Source organism: Ylistrum balloti, unplaced genomic scaffold, assembly GCF_031769215.1.
Source record: "Ylistrum balloti isolate Yb309-2 unplaced genomic scaffold, AGI_CSIRO_Ybal_v1 Utg369816, whole genome shotgun sequence".
In the NCBI taxonomy this organism is placed as follows: Eukaryota; Metazoa; Mollusca; class Bivalvia; order Pectinida; family Pectinidae; genus Ylistrum; species Ylistrum balloti.
In genome coordinates, this window is record NW_026781986.1 from 622,864 (window position 1) to 648,431 (window position 25,568).

Sequence of the window (25,568 nt, forward strand, 5' to 3'; positions counted from 1 at the left end):
ACACCAGTGTTCCGTGTGTGATTGTGATATACTGACACCAGTATTCCGTGTGTGATTGTGATATACTGACACCGGTATTCCGTGTGTGATTGTGATATACTGACACCGGTATTCCGTGTGTGATTGTGATATACTGACACCGGTATTCCGTGTGTGATTGTGATATACTGACACCGGTATTCCGTGTGTGATTGCGATATACTGACACCAGTATTACGTGTTTGATTGTGATATACTGACACCAATATTCTGTGTGTGATTGCGATATACTGACACCAGTATTACGTGTGTAATTGTGATATACTGATACCAGTATTCTGTTTACTGACACCAGTATTTCGTGTGTGATTGTGATATACTGACACTAGTGTTACGTGTGTGATTGTAATATACTGACACCAGTATTACGTGTGTGATTGCGATATACTGACACCAGTGTTCTGTGTGTGATTGTGATATACTGACACAAGTATGTCGTGTGAGATTGTGATATACTGACACCAGTGTTACGTGTGTGATTGTAATATACTGACACCAGTATTACGTGTGTGATTGCGATATACTGACACCAGTGTTCTGTGTGTGATTGTGATATACTGACACCAGTATTCCGTGTGTGATTGTGATATACTGACACCAGTATTCCGTGTGTGATTGTGATATACTGACACCATTGTTACGTGTGTGATTGTGATATACTGACACCAATATTCTGTGTGTGATTGCGATATACTGACACCGGTATTCCGTGTGTGATTGTGATATACTGACATCGGTATTCCGCGTATGATTGTGATATACTGACACCGGTATTCCGTGTGTGATTGTGATATACTGACACAAATATGTCGTGTGTGATTGTGATATACTGACACTAGCGTTACGTGTGTGATTTTGATATACTGACACCAGTGTTCCGTGTGTGATTGTGATATACTGACACCAGTATGTCGTGTGTGATTGTGATATACTGACACCAGTATGTCGTGTGTGATTGTGGTATACTGACACCAGTATTCCGTGTGTGATTGTGATATACTGACACCAGTATTCCCTGTGGGATTGTGATATACTGACACCAGTATTACGTGTTTGATTGTGATATACTGACACCAGTGTTCCGTGTGTGATTGTGATATACTGAGACCAGTATGTCGTGTGTGATCGTGATATGCTGAAACTAGTATTATGTGTGCTGACACCAGTATTCCGTGTGTGAATAATTGTACTTTTTACTCGTCCTTCCGAATCATTCAATAGTTGTACATAAAAACAAAGACGATCATTGCAGATACTAACTTTTACTAATATTTCTATTTTATGACAAAAATGACATACATTTGTATATTCTACGCCTGATTGGTATCATGTTACGATGGCTACTCCGGACTCTAATTGATCTACCGACACACAGTAATGATAAAACCATATAACCATATATACAATATTATGATAAATATAATAGTTTCAATTTCATAACAATCCTTTTTAATACGATTGAGAAAATTACAGTATGAAAAAATCATTCAGAATGTAATTTAACATTACCAAGTAGTTGTTCGATGTCTTAAAATTTAAACTGCATTTTGGGGTGAGGGGTTATATCCTGGTTTACCTATAGTTGTACTACATGTACTGTACCATTATCACAGCCGATCCAAACATGTTCCTTCTCGTCAACGCACACAGACAATGGACGTTTTATGTCATGATCCTTGTCCAAGAGACATCTAGCCTTTCTCTCTGTTCCTTGCAGGACAAGCACCTGGTCAGTATGGACGTCTGGCACAAACACTCTATTGTATCCATCACGTGCTATAATATATTGTACTGTCCGTGATATTTTCTTATCGTTGTCCACTCTTCCATCCCACCTGCGTTTACTCTGATCTGATTGGTTGAAGATGTCAATTAAGCCAACATCAGTTGTAATGGCAATATAGTCTGCAGTTAAACATACGATACGGCTTCTCTCCTGCCCACACGAGAACTCTCTTATCTTGTTCCCGGACAAATCGAGTACCAGTATTGTTGAAGTGTCAGTGCTGATTAGCACTTCATTCCTTTCACTAACACTGATATCATATACCTTAAGCGGACCAACGTTTGCAAATGTCGTCACGCGTTTGTCCGTAGACAGTTTGTAGATAAGTGGTGAAGCGTCTAAGCCAGTGATAAGTAATTCTGCCGTGCTTGTTAAAGCCAGACTTCGTGGTTTAAAATCAAGCTGAACGGACTCGGTGATGTTTCCGTATTTGTGAATTTTGATCAAGTCCTTGGATCCGAACACCGATATCCAGGCATGATCCGCGTCAGTAGGGCAAATTGATATTATACTATTCTTTTGAGAAACTTTACTAGTACAAAGTATTTTGACATGACGGCTATTGATTTTCACCTTCTTGTAAGGAATGATATGTCCCACCATTTCTATCAGCTTTTCAATGTTAAGTTGACCGGCTACAAAACTTGGAGGTCGTGGCAGTACAGGCTTCCGTGTGACGTCATACAGCGGTATGGCGGTTCTCATCCTTCCCGTCAAATCAAACAAGGTTTGACAAGACAGTTTCCCCGACTGCTGCTCAATTTCTGTGATCAACTGTTGTATCTCTGTGATGTTTTTCTCATCAAACTCACAGTCCTGCTTACGGATATTGTCTTCTTCAGCAACAAGTAAATCCAATTCAGCCAAGACGGAAGTGACGTGTGAATCTACTTCAGTCTTCAACTTTGAAGCCTGGTCATGAATATCTTTCCTGATTATATCGGCACCGTCTTTGAATGTTTTGCTCGCTTCCATACGTTTTGATATTTTTCTATCGAACTTGTCTAACTGGGAGTTTAACGTTTTCAATTGGTCCTGCATATACCGCTTCTGGGAATCAAATTCGTCTTCTAAATGTTTGAAAGCATGCTGTTTATGTTTTTTGGTAAAACACATTGAACACATTACGACTTTACAATCGGTACAGAACAGATCACATGTTTTACCGGGATGTGCCTTACATAGCTCTGGTACTACCTTATCGCTGTGTCTGTCCGCCTGTTTTATCGGTACGACTTTGTCATTCCGTGTCTTCTTTCCGCGTTTATGACCCTCCATACAGCGGCCACATAAAGCCTCCTGACAGTCATTACAGTACCAGTTGACGTCCTCTTTACTATCACACCATGAGCACATGGTTGATACATGCACTTGGGCTTGACGAATAGACAATTTACTTGCCATTTCTGTTTCCATGCTGTAAACCGTGATATCACGTCGCAAAATTTTGCCAGTTCTAACCAAACTTCCTTGTCTAGGTCAGTTGAAGTCACGTGGGTAACTCACCGATGAAACTCGCCTACACATTCAATTAACCGGATGTAATTACTAGTATCAGTTTGATATTAAGCACTTGCCACCGCTACCCCGATGAATTAACGTACAAACACAATTGTTTAATTTCTAACGACTGTGCTGCACATATCAATCCTAGCCGATTTCTCTTTTAACTATTTTCTTTGTTTGTATTTTTGTTAGTTTACGTGTGTGTGAGTGAAAAGGTGTGTGTGTGTGTGTGTGTGAGAGAGAGAGAGAGAGAGAGAGAGAGAGAGAGAGAGAGAGAGGGAGAGAGACGATGTGTGTGTGGTATGTCAGAGTGTGTGTGAGGGTGTCTGTGTGTTTGTTGAAGATAGATATTCACGTTAACTTTTCTGCTCTGCCAGCGCTTGATGTGTGGTATGTGTGTGTGGATGTGTGTGTGTGTTAGTGTGTGTGTGTTTATTGTGTGTGTTTATTGCAAATTGTGCTAAAACATGCGCTTGTGTTCCATTTGTGTGTTGAAGTGTCAATCGGAAATGAAGATGATGAGTCTCTCCCCAAATATAAACATTTAATGTTGAATCTTTGGTGGACCACAATTGATATCAAGCTGTTACTGCTGTTTGTGGTAGTGCTGAGCATATTCCACCAAGGTCCAGGGGCTTATCGGGACCTCAAGTGGTAAGTTTGGATATTTAATCACTATGCTCGAATTTCTGTGAAAGTTGTAATTTTCGATAGTAAATTTTAGCGATATTGCCAAAACATTGTTTTTACGGAAGTCAGAAACAAACTACGTCATTTCTTTATTTATCTTTTCTTTTCGTTGTACCCTTATTTGTGTAGCGTGGAGCCAGAGCCTGGATATGTGAACAGATTTTATCATTATGTCACTGCCAACGAAATCAAGAAAGTATGCCCAACGCCAGCCGATTTGATCTTGGTAAGAATCTCACACCATAATTTTTCCGAACATGTCAGCACTACTGTAATCAAGATAATTGTCTTATAACTTCCGATGGTTCAGATATTCGAGGTTTTGAAGGAAAATGGCATTTTGGAAACATCGTTTTCCCGATCAATTTTGTTTTCAATGCCTGCCTACAATACTTGAAAAAAAACAAACATAAAAAATAACAAAACACACAAAAAAAATCTCTAAAATAACTCCCTTAACAGAATTACAGCTTTCAGATGAATATCTCTCTTTTCTTGTTTGTATGTTTCGTTAAAACCTTCTTTGTCAAGTCCCTGTGTTACTATCTATGCTTTTTGTTTCATCAATTATTCCACATTTTATCAATCCGTAGTTTTGCTTTATAGGTAGGTAGAAAACGTGTAGACCTATTCGTATCCAACATTCTTGCATATGAACCATTCTATGAAAAGCTATTTTCATAAAATGATCATATTTATTTCTTGTATGTTAAATTTATTTCAGCGAATGGGACACGAAGTGCTCTATACCCTTATATGTGTATTTCTGACCCTGTTTTTTGGATATGCGCCGTCGCTTGGAAACAAAGCCAAACAGGCCTTGTTGGTCACATTTTTTAAGTTCAAGGAATGGAGAACACGTAAGTAATATCGATAATTTCATTTTCAGCTACTTTGCCTAAAATAATTTAGCTAAATAGCGGAATAGTTTTAAATCATTTCTATGTGAAAACTGAAATGTCCAAGTGAACGGTTGACCTCTTGTATATATTCCCTGTCTCCGTACGGATATGTCTAACGGTTTCTGTCCTATTGGACAGCTATGATTAATCAGATAAATAGTGAAATCCTTGTATTCTGAAAATGTATTGGAAATACATTGTTTGTTTAGGTCCTTCACGCTGTCCTCACTGCGGAACTGTCCCATGCCAGGCCAAACGGAAATCCTTGTGGAAACCTTCCGGATCTCGGAAGAAGGACAAAGCCAATTTCGCCGAGCGAGCAAAAGCAATGAAATTGTTCAACTATGGTCTCGAGTTATCCGTGGTTCTTACCAAAGAGCTTCCCCGAGATAGCCTCTACTGGGAAAGGAAATTCTGCCACCAGTTTGAAGAGAAGCACCTGGTGCTGTTTCCTCTTTGCATCCAGCGCCAGATCAACTATTGGTACCCACTGCCTCGTTAGGTAGGTACTTTGATTGCAATATACATGTAGTTGCAAAATTGTCACATTTTGAACTGTAGAAAGAGATGCAATATACTTCAAAATTGGTACATGTAACGTTTTTACGTCTATTTTTTTTCATTACAGATTCGATGCACCATCCATGCAGTAGAGGAGATCGGAAGGTAGTAACGTCACTTCATTTGTGCGATCGGTGCACATGGAGTTCATCATTGATTTTTATTGAACTTTTAAGTGTCTTGACCATTTCCGGTAGAAATGATCTTGACCACTGATATTTAAATTGTTTTCTTATTTGCTATATTTGTCAGTGGATCTTGACCTCGTAAGGTCTTATAAAGAAATTCCATCTGATGTTGGTCATTTACAACTGTAACAGTGGCAGCAGTGGTGGTCAACTTTATTAGCTGTAGTTGCAGTTTTGGTCATTTTGCTTTTGGTATAGGAGTTATCTCCCTTCGATTTTGTTAGCGACTACAATTAACTATAAAATAATGTCTGCCGATTTATTTTACATAGTTTTGGTAAATCCGCCTGTCAAAGCATGATAATGTATGCTTGTTCACACGCATTGTACACAGAAACAAATTATAATTAAAATCATAACAACAAAACATTGAAAATAAACATTACTAACACTGCAGAAGCTTTAGAACATTCCAGGAAGTCAAAATGAGGCAACCAACGAAAACCAGTTCTCTATTCCTTGAACTTAGAAAATGTATGAGACATAAAAAAGTTGAAGTACCTTGATTTTTGAGAAACATAACTAATTATAGACTTGGCATTGTCCACCGTCTATCAATGTTAAGACGGTCACCAAAGTGCTTTCATATTGCAATTTGAAAAAAAATAAAAATTATCAATTCTTTATTTAGTGAGTCAGAGTTTTAAATATCATCACAGTTACGCGGATTTCTAGGCGCGTCTGCTAAATCTGATAATGCCTCTCGTACAGGGCGGTATTTCAAAAACACTGTTCCCGTAGTGCAGACATGTCTGTGACATCGGTTAGCCCATGAATAGAAAAGGGTCATTGCATTCTACTCCATGATGTTTAGACGTAACTATTTGCTGGGCACCCCTCCAGGTCGAAATGGTTTCTTCGATGTCTCTTCTGTTTATGGGGCATCGGAGATCCCAAGAATAGAAAATTGGGTGTTGGATTCTACTGCACGATTTTACGACATGACTATTTGTTGGGCACCCCTCCAGGTCGAAATGGTTTCTTCGAGGTCTCTTCTGTTTATGGGGCATCGGAGATCCCAAGAATAGAAAATTGGGTGTTGGATTCTACTGCACGATTTTAAGACATGACTATTTGTTGGGCACCCCTCCAGGACAGGATGGTTTCTTCGATTTCTGTTTTATTTATGTCAATAAATGTATTATTACAAATAATTGATAAATATGTATTACAAATACATTGATTATGCACGGGACAATGCCAAACTGCCGTGCGACAGAAGTTGGGTATGGCCAACCATCATCGTAATTGCTCTACCCCTCTGAATTTGAGTTAAGCGTTGCATCTTGGTCGATGGTGAAATCAAAATGCCAGCATTGCAAATTTATGTGGCTGAACTTAGAGTATCCGTTGAAATTATTCATGTAATAAAAAGTAGATGACCCAATACTGACCCTTGTGGAAACCGGCATTAGTAGTTATGACGGAAGATTTACTATTTCCTCCAAAAATACGGTGTTTCCTGTAACTGACATTAATTTTTAACCAATTAAAAAATTTCCTATTTATTCCATAATTTACCCATTTTACATTAAGTCATTGTCCAGTTAACAACCAATGTCACTTTGAGGCGAAATTTCCAAGTACTTGTCGGTTGTTATCTGACTGAACGAAATGCGGGAGGTTCGTCGTTATCTAAAAATTGACCAAAGATAGAAATATCAAAACACGGCCCATAATATCAGATTCCTGAAAAATACAAGCCGCCCAAAGTAGGGATCAACTGTATGTACTACTTAGATATTCACTTGAGTGTATAGATTGGAGATTAATCAATTAATAACTTAATTAATTTGCACGAGTTATGATTGAGCATCGTACCTTCACATGGAATTTGATGTATGTACAATGTTACAAGCATTGTGAGTTTCTTTACGTGTAACTGATTTGGTTATTATGCTTTTTGAAAAGTTTTTTGAAATTTTTGGAAAGGCCACATTCCAAGTAGTAGGAAGCAAGCAGCTATTATTTTCGTTGTAAAAACGGCGATTTTTGTTGCTATATTGTTGTGCCGTATCTTTTTACATATGGTTTTAAAAAATCTAAATATTTGGAAATGATTACAAATCGACTTTAAGTCGGTTATTTTTACGTCTCAACACCGCGAGAAGATTCGATGACAGACTGATATCCAGACGTTTAACAGTAGCGTTGCTACGTCAAGATCGGTTCATTAGGTTTGCCCATTTGCGCGACAGGAGATTAATCGCAGACGAAACTGCAAAAAATACCATCGTTAACGGCAACTGTCGAATCGAACAGAAAACTGTGAGAGGAAATTTACTTCACGGTTGAATCTCGACTCACATTATTTCGATCGGTTGGCCATCAAAATGAGTGCCAGCGTCTAGGAGAGCGTCCTGCAGCCGCTTGCTTTTGGAGCTCGACAGATTTTGGGGGGTGGGGGATCGGTTATGGTTTGGGGAGGAATTTGCATTGATTTAAATGCATTGACGGGAATTTAACGGCTGTACGCTATCGAGATGAGATCATAAGGCCTCGTCTTGTGTCTTACATTATAAGGCAACATTTTACCTTTCAGAGTGATAACGCTTGGCCGCACATCGCACGAGTTTGTAGGGACTTTCTTATAACCCAAAACTTCGTCCCTGTTGATCGTCCTCCATATCAAAGCCCCGACCGAACATGCGTGAGATGAATTAGACAAATAACGTCCGACAATTGTCCAACATACTTACCGAAGAAATGGAATTTAATATTCCTCTACGGACAGTCAATGTCCTTATGGACTCCATGCGACGCTGAATAAGAGACACCATAGCCGTTCGGGAGGACACACAATATTAGTTCAGGTTGCTTTTCTTTTTCCTCTTTATTGTATAGGAATCTTGAGTTAAGATGAAGTTTCTTTCATGTCCTTGTAATGCAGTATTGTGATAATTTTAATTATCATTTACTGCAATTTATTCAATACAATTCTAAGTTTTCTCTCCACATTGTTCTATGGTGACTCATGAGTCCATTACAGTGTTACTGAGTGTAGTTGAGTCCCACTTTTACATTTTAGTGTCATGGAATCTGAAGAGTTTCGAAACAAACATAAAATCCATTTAACATTTTCTTCCTGTTTATTTTTCGCCTGAAACAGAGAAAAACAGAACTAATGGTGTTAGAATTCTTACAAAATTTAAACTATTACAAACGTCAATGAGTTTTTGGTACCAAAATTTCAGCCAGACAAGCATGCTATGAAATTTATCTGCATCAGTTGTCACACTACCCATTAAAATTTATTTTGGCTGTCAATTTCTGTTGTTAGGATGAAAATTTAACAGGCTTCTTTGCATTAAAAGGTTACTGCTGGAAGTTAACATAAGACATTAATACAACACAAGTACTGCAAGGCGGAGAGGAATCTTGGTGTCCACTATTGTTTGATCTTTATTTTCTTTTAAAATTGGATCTTTTTCCTTCCTTTCTCTTCTTCATTCTGCTTTTGCTCTTGTTCTCTTAATTAAGCGACATCGTGTACATATGAAATCTGAGAAAAATCCATCCAGTACATCTCAAGAAATAGCCATAACAAATTTCATTGTCAGAATTTAAGATGGTCACTTGCCAGCCAATTTGGTTTTTTCCTAAAATCAAAAGGGCACACTTAGGGATCCTGGGTAACCTGCACATGAAATCTGAGAAAGATCTATCCTGTACTTCTCAAGAAATAGTTATAACAAGAATGTTTACTGATGGACTGATGATGGACGGACACCAAAATATTGAGAAATTAATGATGTTTTAATGTGATAAACTAAACTTGACAATGTTTTCATAAGATATTTTTAGTGTTTATAAAGTGAATCTTTTTGAGGAGATCAAAAATTTTCCTGAATACAATGAAAAGCTTAGGCATTGTAGGACAGACATAAGCACAGACAAATCAATTATTTCATCTCTCCTTTAATAAACAGCATGACCTCAAACAAAACCATAGGTTTATATAGCATTGGCAAATATTATGGCAGTTTGGCAAAATCGCCAATGGCTGTAATTGCAATTTGTTCCGAGAAAGGGCTTATATAATGTTGTAATAACTTGTACTCAAACCTATTGCTGATAATTATGGCAAGAAAATATATTTGAATCAAAATAAAAACATCTAAAACCACAAACAAGCATATATATACCATGTAATAGCAAAGCTCTGTAATTTGTATGAAAAGTACTCAGTTTTGAATACAGCAACAAACAAAACAACTCTCAGTTTCTTGTTCATAAAAACATTTAATTATCAATTTCTCATTATACATCTGTTAATTGAATGAGAAAAAATCCAAATACTCCAGATTTCTCGACAAACAACAAACAATATTGATAAAAATATGATAAATTTTATATCTATATTTATTTAACTAATCACATTGTAGCACGGTTTTATTTACAACATATAAATGATAACTAGTAAATCTTAAAACAGACTGGGCCTGCTAATCCAAGGACTATTGTACCCAGTAAACGTGATTACTCAGAAAAGAGTCAAAATGTCACCATAGGCAGACAAACAGATCAACGAAACATGGCTGTGTTCCATAACAAGTTACAGCTCTGTTGATGTCAACAGCTAACAGAAACTTATAAAAAACCATGACTTCAACAATGACATGATTGAAAAAAAATAACGAAAAAATTATTTCTCTGCATGTCATGAGTTCACACACACACATATATATATATACAGTTGAACCTTGTGATCTCAAACTCATTTAACTCAAAAACCCTGATGAATTTGAAGCATTTCCTCTGTCCCTGCCTAACTCTACACAAGACATTCAAACTCACTGAACTGAATACTCGTTTAACTGGAAGTTTTCCAATGGTCCTGCTGAGTTTGAGAATCAAGGTTTGACTGTATATACAAGACATTAAACAAATGCCACGACGAACAAATTTGACTAAAAATTAACCATCTTGACAACAAAACAATTTTTCATTTGTTAGATAAATTTTTCCTAAACATAAGGAGGAAAGATAGCACAGAAATATAGAAAAATCTACAGTAGTTGATATTGTAGTGAATGTCTACGTAAGGTCAACTTTGATCTCATTCCGTCTATAACACTGATTTTAAAAGTCTCAGTTGTCAAACATAAGTGTTTTATTCATATGCTTGCAGATCAACATATCATACTGGTTTGGTGATTTTGAAAAAAAAAAAAAAAAATATTGCAAAAAATGTCAATTATCTTTTAAGTATATCTATAAAGATATGTCCAAATTTGGATATATAAATGGTACAATTTGTGTTTTCTATGGCAGGATTACATCAAAATTACAATAAAGCTATTCCTTCTATGATTGTCTTACAACTGCATCTCAACGGATTGAAATGTCACTTTTTTCGATCACAAAGAGTTAGTTTCAAAAATTCATAGTTTCTTCTGTGTCATGAAAACCTGAACTGGGATGGTTGGGTGGCGTAGTGGTATCCCACTTGTCTTTCACCTAGGCAGGTGTGAATACCCCAAAATTGTTGTAAAATAAATGAAATTTATCACTCATAGTTTTCTTAGCAAACAAAAAAACACAAATAATTACTCTGCAAAAGAACATTTGTAATGTAATTTTCAATTTGTAATTTACAAAAACCAAAACAGTGCTTATATCATATTGTCTTCGTTTCTATGAAAAAACCCATAAAAAGAACCAAAGTCTTGTTATTCATCAAATAAACAAGTCAGGGAAGGAAAGAATTTTATCAAATTTTCAGTTAAATGACAAATTTTCCTAGAGCACAATTCTCAAGGGGGAAAATCCATTATAATCAAACCCCAGAATTCTGTGAAAAATACTACATTTTGTATATAAAACATCATTCAAAACTGTTCAGTGCTATTTTCAAAATATACATTACATTAATTAACAGCAATTTAAGCACCATTAGCTCAGCTAGTGTAAACAACATCATCTCAATATAGTAGCCATGTCCGCTTCCATTTATAGCGAAATACTTACAACAAAAGGATTAGTATAGAATATTACACTGATTCACGTACGTTTGGAAGGTGACAAACCATTATCTTGGTAATTGTAAATCTAAAAGAACACAATCAATTAATATATACCTTATGTATGTGTTATCTCACTGTATTTCCTGAAAATAAAGATAAAGAAATATCTCCTTACCCCGGTATTTAGTTTTAATGCTACTTAAAATAATGGTGCTAGCGGAGATTGAAGCGATGTAGGTGGAAATTCCACTGTAACAATCAACAATGTATCAAACAAGTTGATGACATCTGCATACAATTGAGGCTTTGGGAGACATACATATAATTACTAATATCTGAAAAATAAACATATCAAGGTCTCTGTTAACAATCCTATAACTGGAAGTGTTTTTAATACACAGACGTTAACTTAATGTGATTATTCTGCGGAAGTATTTGACTGTGAAAGATAAAATAGATTTTTCTACCTTTTTTCATTTAAACTCCTTTTAATATCAGGACCTACTTTTTTTGGACTTCTCATGAGTTGTATCAGACTAAATAATAAGCTTCCATTTGAAGAGGTAAGAGCTACTTATATTTGTACATGACATAGACTTTTAATATCATGAAATGAATGCACCACTTTATTTGTTTTCGCTTTTTCAACTACTATGAAAATAGCTTGGAATTGATTTTATTGTAGTCATAAAAGAAAGTGAGTTATCGGAATAATGAATGTCTCAAAAATACAACATTCACAACATAATAAGAAAGCAAATCATTTAAAAGGACTATTAAGTAGCAACAACTAGTTAATTACTTATTGTAGAAACATAACAAAGTTGTTTCCTGGAAATACGGCAAGACATCTGATATTCTTCAAACAGTAAATCAACAATGAAGGAATTATGATTTTTATGGAAAATTAATCCAAAAGAGAATAAAGTTCATGAAAAAGAAAGAAAAAAAATTATGTAAATATATCTTCAATAACATAATAAAAAAAAAAAAAAATTTGCTGAAAGTCAAACTTTGTAAAGGTTTTATTGATTAAACCTAATAAAAGATATTAAACTTCATTTGATAATTTACATAAGAATCAATGGTGGCATATATCCTTTTCATTGACAACCATGATCAAAATGCTACAGAACAGAAGTATTGCTTTACCGTCAAAAATGTCAGTGTGTAAAATGTTGTAATTTAATCATAGAAGACATTTAGTGTGGGTTCCTCCTGTCAGTACATCTAATGCAAAGTATCAACAAAAGGAAGGAAACAACAAGGAAATGACTATAGGGATACACCGTCAAATATCTTTTGTTTCAAAGTATAATTAATGAGTTTTAGGGGGGAATAGTATGTGAATGGGATATATGATAAATAATTATATTTCAAAAGTATTGCTGATACATAAATAATATACAAAATTTATAAGATAAAATAATATAAGATAAAAAAGGTGCAAATAATATTGATAATGCATCTAAAATTATGTATTGTTCACCAGGACACAAAGAAAACAAAACAATGCCATTTATCTCCAACAAATCGGTAAGGAAATTAAATTCGAACATGGGTGTCCTATTACAGATATATTATTTGTAAATAGAACACAGATATCTGTTTTAGAGAAAAAGATTATTTCATCTAAGTTTATCTCCTAATTTGGTTCCATCTTAACCTCGATTGTTTTAAGTACAAATGTATTTTGTGTATCATTGAATGATATAGCAACAAATCTATAATTTACATCAAAATTGAGGTACGTTTACATGGTCATTTGTTTAGAAAACAAAACACAAAATAAATATATATCTCACAATAGATAACAGAACATGTGACACAGCTACAAGATTGATTGTCAACTAGTCAAATAAACGAAGAGAAACAACATATCTTCGTATGTAACAGGAAAATTCTAGTTTTTTGTCCTTGCATGAATAAAGCTGTATTACATAAAAGTCGTAGACTTTAAAAAGTATACAAAAAGGAAAGGGAGCTTTTAAATATGAATTTTGCCTATTTTTTGTTTTTTTTTCTTAAAAATCAAATAACTTTTGTTGGAATCCTTCAGTAATGCTAGAAACAAAACTATGGCAAGTTCTAGGAAAACTCAAAAAGATGTGAACACAATTTTAATATACAAAATGTTGGTGACTAGAATTATAATTTTCATTTAATTTCATCCGTCAGATGGATGTATTCAGTTTTATGTATAATCAGATCTTCATAACCTGTGGGATTTTTTGTGGCACATCAATACAGGATGATCAATTCCTTGTTTTCATGTCGGTGAATAACCTGTTATTGGTAATTACTTATGAATATCGACAATAGGAACCACAAAACTTTTTGTATGTACTTGTAAATAGGGTATAATTTCTTTCATTGAATAGAAAGGATAGATTACAACAGTAAACATTTATATGTAAATTATAAATTCGCTATTGTCTTTCACGTTCTCGTTATTTCATCAACCTGAGTTACATGTAACTGGTATCCTGAAGTTGACATGACTAGAGATTTACAATTATTGCAGCAAATACTTACAAAATCTACAGTTTTCACAAGTAATTGAGTTTCTTATTGTTTACATTAACAGTCAGGGTAATTTAAGGAGGTATCAGGTTTGCGTAGTGATGAAAATTTGTTCCTTCATAAAAAACACCAATCTGCTGCCAGTACCTGGCAACTGCCCATCTTTGGCCTCAAACTTGCGACCCTGAGGTGGCGGGCTGGCGATAAAGACCTCCCTTAAAAGTAGCAATTTTATCACAGCCATTTCATTGATACTATAACTAATTCAGGTAATGCTTAAATAGATAGTGTTGCTTGATTTTCCTACCAAAAAAAACTGACTTAAAAGTCTATCACCAAACATAACTCTAGTCGTAATGCTGAAAATCGTTCATTTTAATTATGTGTGCTGAGGAGATCATGCACTGATATAAAGATAATGCCCAACTTTATTGCATGAATAGGACACCACTTAAAATCAATCTTTACTTCAACCTGCTTTGAAAAAAAAGATATATTCAGAAACATTACAACAAATTGAATGAAAAAATGTTCCTATGAATAAATATTGCGTATTTGTTCGTTTCCTATATAATGCTTGTCTTTCCTGATATGTAAATGTTCCTCCAATGAAGTTTATATGTATAGATACAACTTCTAAATCCTAAATTTGTTTTATTATTTCAATATTCACAATCAAACAGCTCTCTACTTTAATTTGTTTTTAATATCATCTAACATCTAGTGTAAAATATCAATATATAGACAGGTTAATAAGTCCACAGTTCACCCTCTCATGCCTAATGTTGTCAAGAGAAGTTAAAATATGGACTACTTTATTTTTTCATTTAAAAAACACTGTTTCATTTTAATGAAAATGTTTAAATAAAACCTGTTTTGTTAGAAATAGACACAGATCATATCAGAGAATGAGTACAATTTATATCATAAAAGATACTCAATGTTTTCTCTTCAATTTTTGGTTTGAATAAGAGGGAGGGTTACTCGTCATTAACCCCAACTACTTCCAAAAGTTGGAAGAGAGAGGGTCCTATTTGAAGTAATATGCTGTCATAAATTTGTATATATTATATCAAAAAAGTGTGTTTGTGAAACAATACAATAAATATATCAATGGGTCTGCGACATATTGAGTAATACAAAAATCAACCAATCAAACAACGTGTTATAACAACCAATCAAATAAAGTGTTCTAACATCCAATCAAACAACATGTTATATCAACCAATCAAATCTTTTCATACCTATAAAACTAAAAGCATGTGGTAAACAATCAAAGAAGATATGTTAGCACAAACTGGGAAAAATTGCAGTTTAGTAATGATTTTGATGGAAAATATATATATATATAAACTGGACTTTTTATATGAATTTGAACATGTTTTTTCAGATATATTTTAGCTCAACTCTAAAGTTTCCAACATTAAAGACATAACGAAACAGACAACTAGATTGATAAAGATCACACAAAAAGATAATTTTTGACTGTTATACATGGAAAACTGAAAGTGAGATTGATAATGAACTTCATGTTCATTTTTTAAGCAAAAGGTCAAAAATGCATCTAATAATCATAAAGTCCACCCACTTCTTTCATTTTATGTCTACTAATTTTGTCATGTCTTTTCAAGGATATACTTAGAAATATTAGATTCTATCTCATTTTTTATTTTTTATAATTTCATGTAAAATTCTAAAAATGTACTTTTACACTCTGCATTGGAAAAGCACAGTTAGAAACCGTATCCTAACTTTACAATGTTCCAAGATCAGTAGAATTACTGGCAAAAGACTTGACAATGACTTTCCTTTCCGGTCTTATTCTAAACATTTTTAGGCTGTCTTACTATCTTAATACACGCTCTGCATTTTGGTAAGAGTGTTTTTCAAACAAACCTGGTATCCTCTAGAATGTGTTTGACAGTTTACAGTCATTATTAAGTGTTAATGAGCATCTAATATCTAATATTAGGATATCAATTTCTTTTATATAGGCATTCCACTGATGCATTTAAACATACTCTTTAACTAAACTGAACAACATTCATTTCAATTTACATCCTCAGCCAAAACCTAGTGAAGTGCATTAATTATTACTTAATTGGAAAACACTGGGGCAGATTAATTTTGCCAATTTGGAGAGAAGAACTGTGGAGTTAATAGTTAAAAAAAAAAATTTGCCAAGAAAATTTATTTAGTCAGAATGAAAATGATTAAAAATCGAGTTCATTGAGATTTTACTAACAATCTTTTCACTTGATCGATGAGCTCTTATGTAGAAAATAACACATTTTACAATTACTGTAGATAAATAATATATATAGATATGTTTTCAAAATGAAAAAGTGATCAAATTATCTATCAATTAGAACTAACAGTTATAAACTTAATCATGTGCCCTAACTTTTGTTTAGACAACTGGGTCAAAAGTACATTGGGTACACAACAAAACAGATGACCACAAACAATCATTCTACATTTATGTTGACCAATAGGAGTTTGATAACATGAAACAAATCTACCCTTCATCTAATACAAGGGTTTATAACAAATCAGAGAAATAAACTATAACAACAGATGGCATTATCATGACAGAATTTGAAACTTTTTGAAGTTTCATGTTAGGTAACAATAACATGAAGTGAATCATTTATACCTACACAGCCGTGTTGTTTTTTATCACGGCTGAAGGAAGTTGCAGATGTATAAAAAACACTTGATGAACGCAATCTTCAGAAATAAAACGGTAAGACCATATATAGTACTACACTGATATGACTTGCAGAAATGCTGTCTGTTGAAAATGAACCATTGAACAAGACAAAGATAAATCTTGTAAATTCTGTAAAAATTTGTAGGAGGCTTTATTCTTGTTAGTACTCATATGTCCTTAAACTGTAGAACTTAGTCTAATAAGATTTATTGAACTATATCTATCTACAAAACAACATTTAAAAAAAAAAAAACTATCAGAATTTTACAAGATATAAATTTGAATTAATAATTGACATAAATGTCAAAGTTGTTTTTCTAATAGTAAAAATTTTCATGATTTTACCAAAATCTTGCTGAAAAATAGATATATTTTTCAGACAAATTATGAAAAGGATTGTAATTTTCTTTATCAGTTTAAATTTTAGAATTAACTAATTTTTATTGAATTTTTGCACTATTATTCCATCCTTGAAAACAGCTGAAAATAAAACTCTTTGAAAATTACAATCTTCACATTATTTTTGTTGAAATAGAGGGGAAAAAAACCGAAAGAATAAAGATAAAATAGTTTAAGATAATTTGAGGACTGTTAGGTAAAATATTCACTGCTGAATGATTCAAGTGATCCTGAATTTATAATTTCTTTGTTTAACCAAACAGCACTATAAATTCATGATCTCTATAACATATCGTGACTAGACAAAGTTGTCTTTGAGAGCACTTAATGGTCCACGACCTGTCTAATGCTCCTGTTCACAAGGTCTAAGACACTGTTAACCTTGTCTGTAAAAATGCCTTCAGATTCACTAGCCAGTGGTTCCAACTAGCCACAACTGTTTAAGACGCCTGTATCTAACGGGTATAAAACCCAATGAATACACCACCAAAGTATTGAGGATATGTCTCACTGTGCCCTTAACTCTGAAGCTGTCTTCAATAGCAAATTGACAATGCAATGTACATTGTCGACAGTTCTACTTTACATTTCGGAAGTGTGCAACACAGTGTCAATATTTTTTCATAACATTCAATCATCGAGGCACATCTGTCGACAGTGGCACCTTAGGTCGTGGCGAGGAGCCTCGAGCACGGGCTGTGGTACGGAAATCTGCCTGACTGTTCTGAACGATTGTATTACCAGTGTCACCCACTGTTATCAATACATCCTGTGGTTTGAGGAAATCACCACCACTCGTTGGTGCTGAATTTGAGGAGACCCTCTTCACAGCCCGCTTGCCTTCACTTTTCTTTCCTTCACTCTGATTGGGGACTGTCATACACCCTTTTCTTATAAACATGCGTGCGTTCCCCACAGCAGAACGCCCTAATAGCTGTAATGACTGTAAGTGGACAGCATATCCATCGGACAATATCTGTTTTAAAAATACACAATAGAGACAAATAAATTAAAACTCAAAAAGAAAAAAAAATCAATGTGATTTCTTTTATTTTCTGTACCAGTTTTATTTTTTAAATAGAAAGATACACACAAGATTAACCCAAACCTGTCCTTGTAAAAACAAGTAAATTACTGCTTGATCAACTTTTTTAACTATTTAAAGGAAAAGTTTATATCTAACCCAAACAAAAATGAAAATAAAATAAAAACAAAAACAAAAACACAAAAATAAAAGAGCAGGATACATCATAACAGATATAAGTAGCCATTATGATTTTGAAATCTTGTGATGGATATGTCAAAAATACAGTAAAATTAATTGAAATCAAAGTTTCACAAAGCAGAATTATGACATCATAATCACAAATCACAATTTATATGTTTGAAAGCTAAGGTAGGTTGTATCCTAATAATATTTATCATGTGATAAATTCATGCCTGGTACTATTGTCTCCAATTAAAATCTATTTCCATATGGTAAAATAAAAAACCAATGGTACTTCATTATCATATAAGGAGCCTTTAACTCTAAGTTTTTACTTTCAAGAAGTTTGATAGTGTCCCCCCAACTTCCATCCTCCAATCTGCCCTAAAACAATTAGTCTACCTGAGCCTGTCCCGCCTGTTTTTTGGAAGCCTTGCCAACGATAAACATCTGTTGAGATGTAAGTCCCAGTTCCCGGTACACGTAGATGTCCTTGTTTGAGCCATAAGCTGCCTTGTACACGATACCAGCCTTAAACAAATCAATTAACAGCTAAACACTTCCAGGACTCAGATCTGTGTTAAACACTTCCCTGACACAGATCTGTGTTAAACACTTCCCCGACTCAGATCTGTGTTAAACACTTTCCTGACTCAGATCTGTGTAAGTAAGTACTAAATAAATCATTTTGGATTAGAGAGTTTTATCAAAAGGAATTAAGAAAATCAGAAGTTTATGTTAAAGCAGTGTTTTTAAATAAAGAAAGTCTTTTTGGATTACTGTCTTGTGTAAAGATTTCATTCAGAACATTTCAAACATGATCAAATGTTATTTATTTATTTTATTTATTTATCTATTTATTTTGTACTTTTATTGATGTATTTATTTTTAACATTTTTAATAATTGTATTATCTTTATCGTTGGTTCAACCCATTCAAATTGTGGAATGACAATCTTTATTGATATCTGCCTCTGTTTAAAAGATTTTTGTCTCACCTTGGACACTAATCCTTTGAGATGGTTGAGTTTCTGACGGAGTGGTTCTTTTGAGAGGCCATCCATGAAAGCCACCATGCCATGAGGGAAGTTATGCATGGCCAACCATGACACAACCTTACGATGTTGCATGTCTGGACGAGCCGTCACATACAGGATCAGATAACCCTGGTCTTGATAATGCCTGGTATAACACAACATGGTGAAATAGAGGTTTTGATGTCTTTTCTTCAAGTCTTAAATGTCTTCAGATCTTTGTTGCTTGGTTTTATTGACATAAGCAAAAAACCATTTAAATCCTTAAAATTACATCTTTGATTTTTTTTCAATCATTATATCAAGATTAAAATAAAAAAGAGATGTTTTATTTTTCAATTTAATTATTTGGAAAAAAAGGCTTTTGAGAAGATTTTGTTACCTTACAACATCGACTGCTCCAGCCCTAACCTTGGGATCACGACCTGATATAGACATGCTGGCTGTGAACGAGCCATCAATACTAAATACCACAGTCTCTGTCTTCTGTGGTAAGACTGTCAGGAAGAAATCGGCACAGCTGTGGTCTCCTCTGTCAGATCATAGATGTTCACAATGTTAAAAATTCATTTATCACATACCTACTGTTGCAGTCATTAAATCTGTTCCACTAATTGTTTTGTGACACATTTGTAATATATAGCTTTGTTGTGATTGGCTGAAGGTTTCCATGGTTTCAATCAGGCATCATCAGCATTGCAATATCGTGACAGAAAGAGTTATGGAGTGAAAAAAACACTAATGTAGCATTTCAATCAATCTATCAGAAGCATTTTAGTTATGGTATCTGTAAAGTTTACCTTTCTATATATATTATAAAACCTTTTCATTTCACTTTTTTTAATATGATACATTAAAGAAGAATTGTCATAACACTTCTGAAAAGTACACAAGAACTGATGACACAAAGGTACACAATATTTATAACACATCTGAAAAGTACGGATGATACAATTGAAAGATACACAATACAATACAACACATCTGAACACAAGACCTGATGACTAGTCATAAGTATTCTAACAGGATTTTAATTTTTAACAAAAAATGCTATTGAAAAAAATTAAGGTAATTTTAATTTGTTGTTCAAAATAATGCACTTGCATCAAAGTTTTTACAGAGAGCATATTTTCCCTAAACATCATAAGCAAATTTTTTTGTTATACAAGATAAGATTATAAAGGTGTGTACTTCAGATAAATAATTATTTGTCTAATCAGAGTTCAACAAAATCAGGATTAATCTGTAAACATGGCTACCTTACGACAATCTTGACAGAATGCATCCCTTGATGTAGGCGTTTTTCCTCTGGGATGGTGTAGTTGAGGCGGCCATGTTTGTCTGTAACTGCAGTGCCAAGAAACTTCCATTCCCCTGTAGACTGGTCCATCACGTGAACATCCACCTATCAAAGTTAACACAATGATAAAGTTCATCACTTGAAATCCACCTATCAAAGTTAACACAATGGTACAGTCTAAAATTTAAGGGTTAATGATATAATGATATGTGAAATACTGGATCACAACAATAGTAGACTAATACGAAGATTCTTCCACTTCAGGGAGGTGATATTGTTGAATCTCAACCCTCTGGGAAAGATTATTAAGTTGACTTTCCGTTACAGCTGAGTTTCCCCTATCAAACCTACAAGGACGTAAATGCTTCTTTTTCTCTTCCCCACTCCTCTCCTCAGGTGTATGTTTTTATTATCCCAAAGCCTCACACCATCATAAATATGAATGATGGATATCAATGTAAACTGTTAGGTGAGGCCACAAAATCATACATCAAGTAAAAGGATTGACCTGTCCAGGGTAAGACAATGATAAGGTGTTTCACCTCTGTGTGATATGGACACTTTTTTTTCACCTCAAAGATGATACTTTCAAAAGGCTTGCAAAAGGTTGTGATAACTAACTTCATCCACAGTCTATAGAAGCTGTTGCAATGATAAGATATGGGAAGTTATTATTGTAAACTTTATACATAAAAGTTACACTAAATCATACATGAAATGTGTCTAAATTGATAACATTGATAACACATTCCAAAAGTTATACAGTGACGACATACACTTGCATGTGTGACTGGTCCTTTCCCTTAGGACAAGGAATGCTTGCCTTTCCCAAGTCAAGAAGAGAATGCACATGTGAAAGTGAGGGAGACAATAAGATATTATCAGTAATGTATATCCAACGAAATGGAACATAAAGAATTATTTCATCTAAACTTTGAAAATAGCAGACTTCCAGATGAGCCAATCACCAGCATCAACTTTGCATGACAATCTTTTGAATGTGACTATCACATAGATATATGCGATGTAAATGTTACTATATATGACCTTCACCTTGTATGTGTCCTTGGACTTGCTAAATGTGCCCTGAATGCCACTGTATGTGACCTTCATCTTAATGTTTGACCTTCACCTTCCTGTACCTGACATTGCTATATTTGACCTTGACCCTAATGAACACAACCTAGAATTTGCTGCATGTGAACTTGACCTCTTACCTTTTCTCCTGACAATGAGGTAACATCAAAGGAACCATACATAAATCTGGCACTGAGCTCCTGATCTGTGTCCTCCATAACGATGACATCATTACCACGGTGATTTGGCTGCAGATTCTAAACACAGACAACAAACATAAAACTATTAATATATAACCATATATTTATCACTACACGCATCAAACTGCATTGTCAAAGTACATTGCACTTAGTGACAAAACCTGGTTATCGACATCAACCAGAATACAATAAGTCTTTTCAATGCTTGTATATCAAATTATTTACACATTTCACTGCCCAATGAAAATAAAATGAAAACAAATTATCAATAACCAATGGTTTAATCCTTTACATGGAATAGCATTTTCCATTTGTAAAATTACCATCTCTATTGTATCAGTTATGATGGGGAAAAATGGGCAACGAAATCAGAGTAATGTGTGAGTTTGCTTTTGATACAGTGACAATATCCATATAAATACTGTAACAATATCCATATAAATACTGTGACAATATCCATATAAATACAGTGACAATATCCATATAAATACTGTGACAATATCCATATAAACACTGTGACAACATCCATGTGACAACATCCATATAAATACTGTGACAACATCCATGTGACAATATCCATATAAATACTGTGACAACATCCATGTGACAATATCCATATAAATACTGTAACAATATCCATATAAATACAGTGACAACATCCATATAAATACTGTGACAATATCCATATAAATACTGTGACAACATCCATATAAACACAGTGACAATATCCATATAAATACAGTGACAATATCCATATAAATACAGTGACAATATCCATATAAACACAGTGACAATATCCATATAAATACAGTGACAACATCCATATAAATACTGTGACAATATCCATATAAATACTGTGACAATATCCATATAAATACTGTGACAACATCCATATCAATACAGTGACAATATCCATATAAATACAGTGACAATATCCATATAAATACTGTGACAACATCCATATAAATACTGTGACAATATCCATGTGACAATATCCATATAAATACTGTGACAATATCCATATAAATACTGTGACAATATCCATATAAATACTGTAACAATATCCATATCAATACTGTGACAATATCCATATCAATATCATGACCGTGACAACATCCATATCAATACAGTGACAATATCCATATAAATACAGTGACAATATCCATATAAATACTGTGACAATAACTATATAAATACTGTGACAACATCCATATAAATACCGTGACAATATCCATATAAATACAGTGACAACATCCATATAAATACCATGACAACATCCATATAAATTCCGTGACAACATCCATATAAATACCGTGACAACATCCATACAAATACAGTGACAATATCCATATAAATACAGTGACAACATCCATATAAATACTGTGACAATATCCATATAAATACTGTGACAACATCCATATAAATACAGTGACAATATCCATATAAATACCATGACAATATCCATATAAATACCGTGACAATAGCCATATAAATACCGTGACAATATCCATATAAATACTGTGACAATATCCATATAAATACAGTGACAAGATCCATATAAATACAGTGACAAGATCCATATAAATACAGTGACAACATCCATATAAATACCATGACAATATCCATATAAATACAGTGACAACATCCATATAAATACAGTGACAATATCCATATAAATACTGTGACAATATCCATATAAATACTGTGACAATATCCATATAAATACAGTGACAATATCCATATAAATACCGTGACAATATCCATATAAATACCATGACAATATCCATATAAATACCGTGACAATATCCATATAAATACCATGACAATAGCCATATAAATACCATGACAATATCCATATAAATACCGTGACAATATCCATATAAATACTGTGACAACATCAATGTGACAATAGCCATATAAATACAGTGACAATATCCATATAAATACTGTGACAATAGCCATATAAATACAGTGACAATATCCATATAAATACAGTGACAATATCCATATAAATACTGTGACAACATCCATGTGACAATATCCATATAAATAATGTGCCAATATCCATATAAATACTGTGACAATACAATATCAGTGACAATATCCATATAAATACTGTGTCAATATCCATATAAATACAGTGACAATATCCATATAAATACAGTGACAATATCCATATAAATACTGTGACAATAGCCATATAAATACCGTGACAATAGCCATATAAATACAATGACAATATTCATATAAATACTGTGACAATAGCCATATAAATACTGTAACAATATCCATATAAATACATATCAATATAGTGACAAGATCCATATAAATACAGTGACAACATCCATATAAATACCATGACAACATCCATATAAATACTGCGACAATAGCCATATAAATACTGTGTCAATATCCATATAAATACTGTGACAATATCCATATAAATACTGTGACAATAGCCATATAAATACTGTGACAACATCCATATAAATACCATGACCGTGACAACATCCATATCAATACAGTGACAATATCCATATAAATACAGTGACAATATCCATATAAATACTGTGACAATAACCATATAAATACCGTGACAACATCCATATAAATACTGTGACAATATCCATATAAATACAGTGACAACATCCATATAAATACCATGACAACATCCATATAAATTCCGTGACAACATCCATATAAATACCGTGACAAAATCCATATAAATACAGTGACAATATCCATATAAATACAGTGACAATATCCATATAAATACTGTGACAATAGCCATATAAATACCGTGAGAATAGCCATATCAATACAGTGACAATATCCATATAAATACTGTGACAATATCCATATAAATACTGTGACAATATCCATATAAATACTGTGACAATATCCATATAAATACTGTGACAATATCCATATAAATACTGTGACAATATCCATATAAATACAGTGACAATATCCATATAAATACCGTGACAATATCCATATAAATACCATGACAATAGCCATATAAATACCATGACAATATCCATATAAATACCGTGACAATAGCCATATAAATACTGTGACATTATCCATATAAATACAGTGACAACATCCATATAAATACCGTGACATTATCCATATGAATACAGTGACAACATCCATATAAATACTGTGACAATATCCATATAAATACTGTGACAATATCCATATAAATACTGTGACAATATCCATATAAATACTGTGACAACATCCATATAAATACTGTGACAATATCCATATAAATACTGTGACAATATCCATGTGACAATATCCATATAAATACTGTGACAATAGCCATATAAATACTGTGTCAATATCCATATAAATACTGTGACAATAGCCATATAAATACTGTGTCAATATCCATATAAATACTGTGACAATATCCATATAAATGTGTTATATTTCATTGCTTTAGCAATGTACAACAGCATCCCTACTG

General features: G+C 33.6%; 2 protein-coding genes and 1 pseudogene across 2 annotated transcripts in view; 1 reads left to right on the forward strand and 2 right to left on the reverse strand.

Annotated features, from left to right (window-relative positions):
• Window positions 1-1,567: 1,567 nt before the first annotated feature.
• LOC132544955 (uncharacterized) lies at window positions 1,568-3,241 on the reverse strand (annotated as a pseudogene).
• A 637-nt stretch (window positions 3,242-3,878) lies between these two features.
• Window positions 3,879-5,425, forward strand: LOC132544956 (uncharacterized). Its single transcript, XM_060208620.1, has 4 exons — window positions 3,879-3,985; window positions 4,151-4,247; window positions 4,746-4,881; window positions 5,133-5,425. The coding sequence occupies exons 1-4, from the start codon at window positions 3,879-3,881 to the stop codon at window positions 5,423-5,425; spliced, it is 633 nt and encodes a 210-aa protein (XP_060064603.1).
• Window positions 5,426-17,907: 12,482 nt separating this feature from the next.
• The window catches only part of LOC132544957 (protein retinal degeneration B-like), a 28,440-nt gene continuing 20,779 nt past the window's right edge, over window positions 17,908-25,568 (reverse strand). Inside the window, exons 18-23 of the mRNA XM_060208621.1 lie at window positions 22,031-22,147; window positions 20,773-20,918; window positions 19,896-20,045; window positions 19,478-19,661; window positions 18,883-19,011; window positions 17,908-18,249 (exon numbers count right to left, since the gene is read on the reverse strand). Of these exons, the coding sequence (XP_060064604.1) occupies window positions 17,908-18,249; window positions 18,883-19,011; window positions 19,478-19,661; window positions 19,896-20,045; window positions 20,773-20,918; window positions 22,031-22,147 (1,068 nt within the window). The remainder of the gene's footprint in view (window positions 18,250-18,882; window positions 19,012-19,477; window positions 19,662-19,895; window positions 20,046-20,772; window positions 20,919-22,030; window positions 22,148-25,568) is intronic.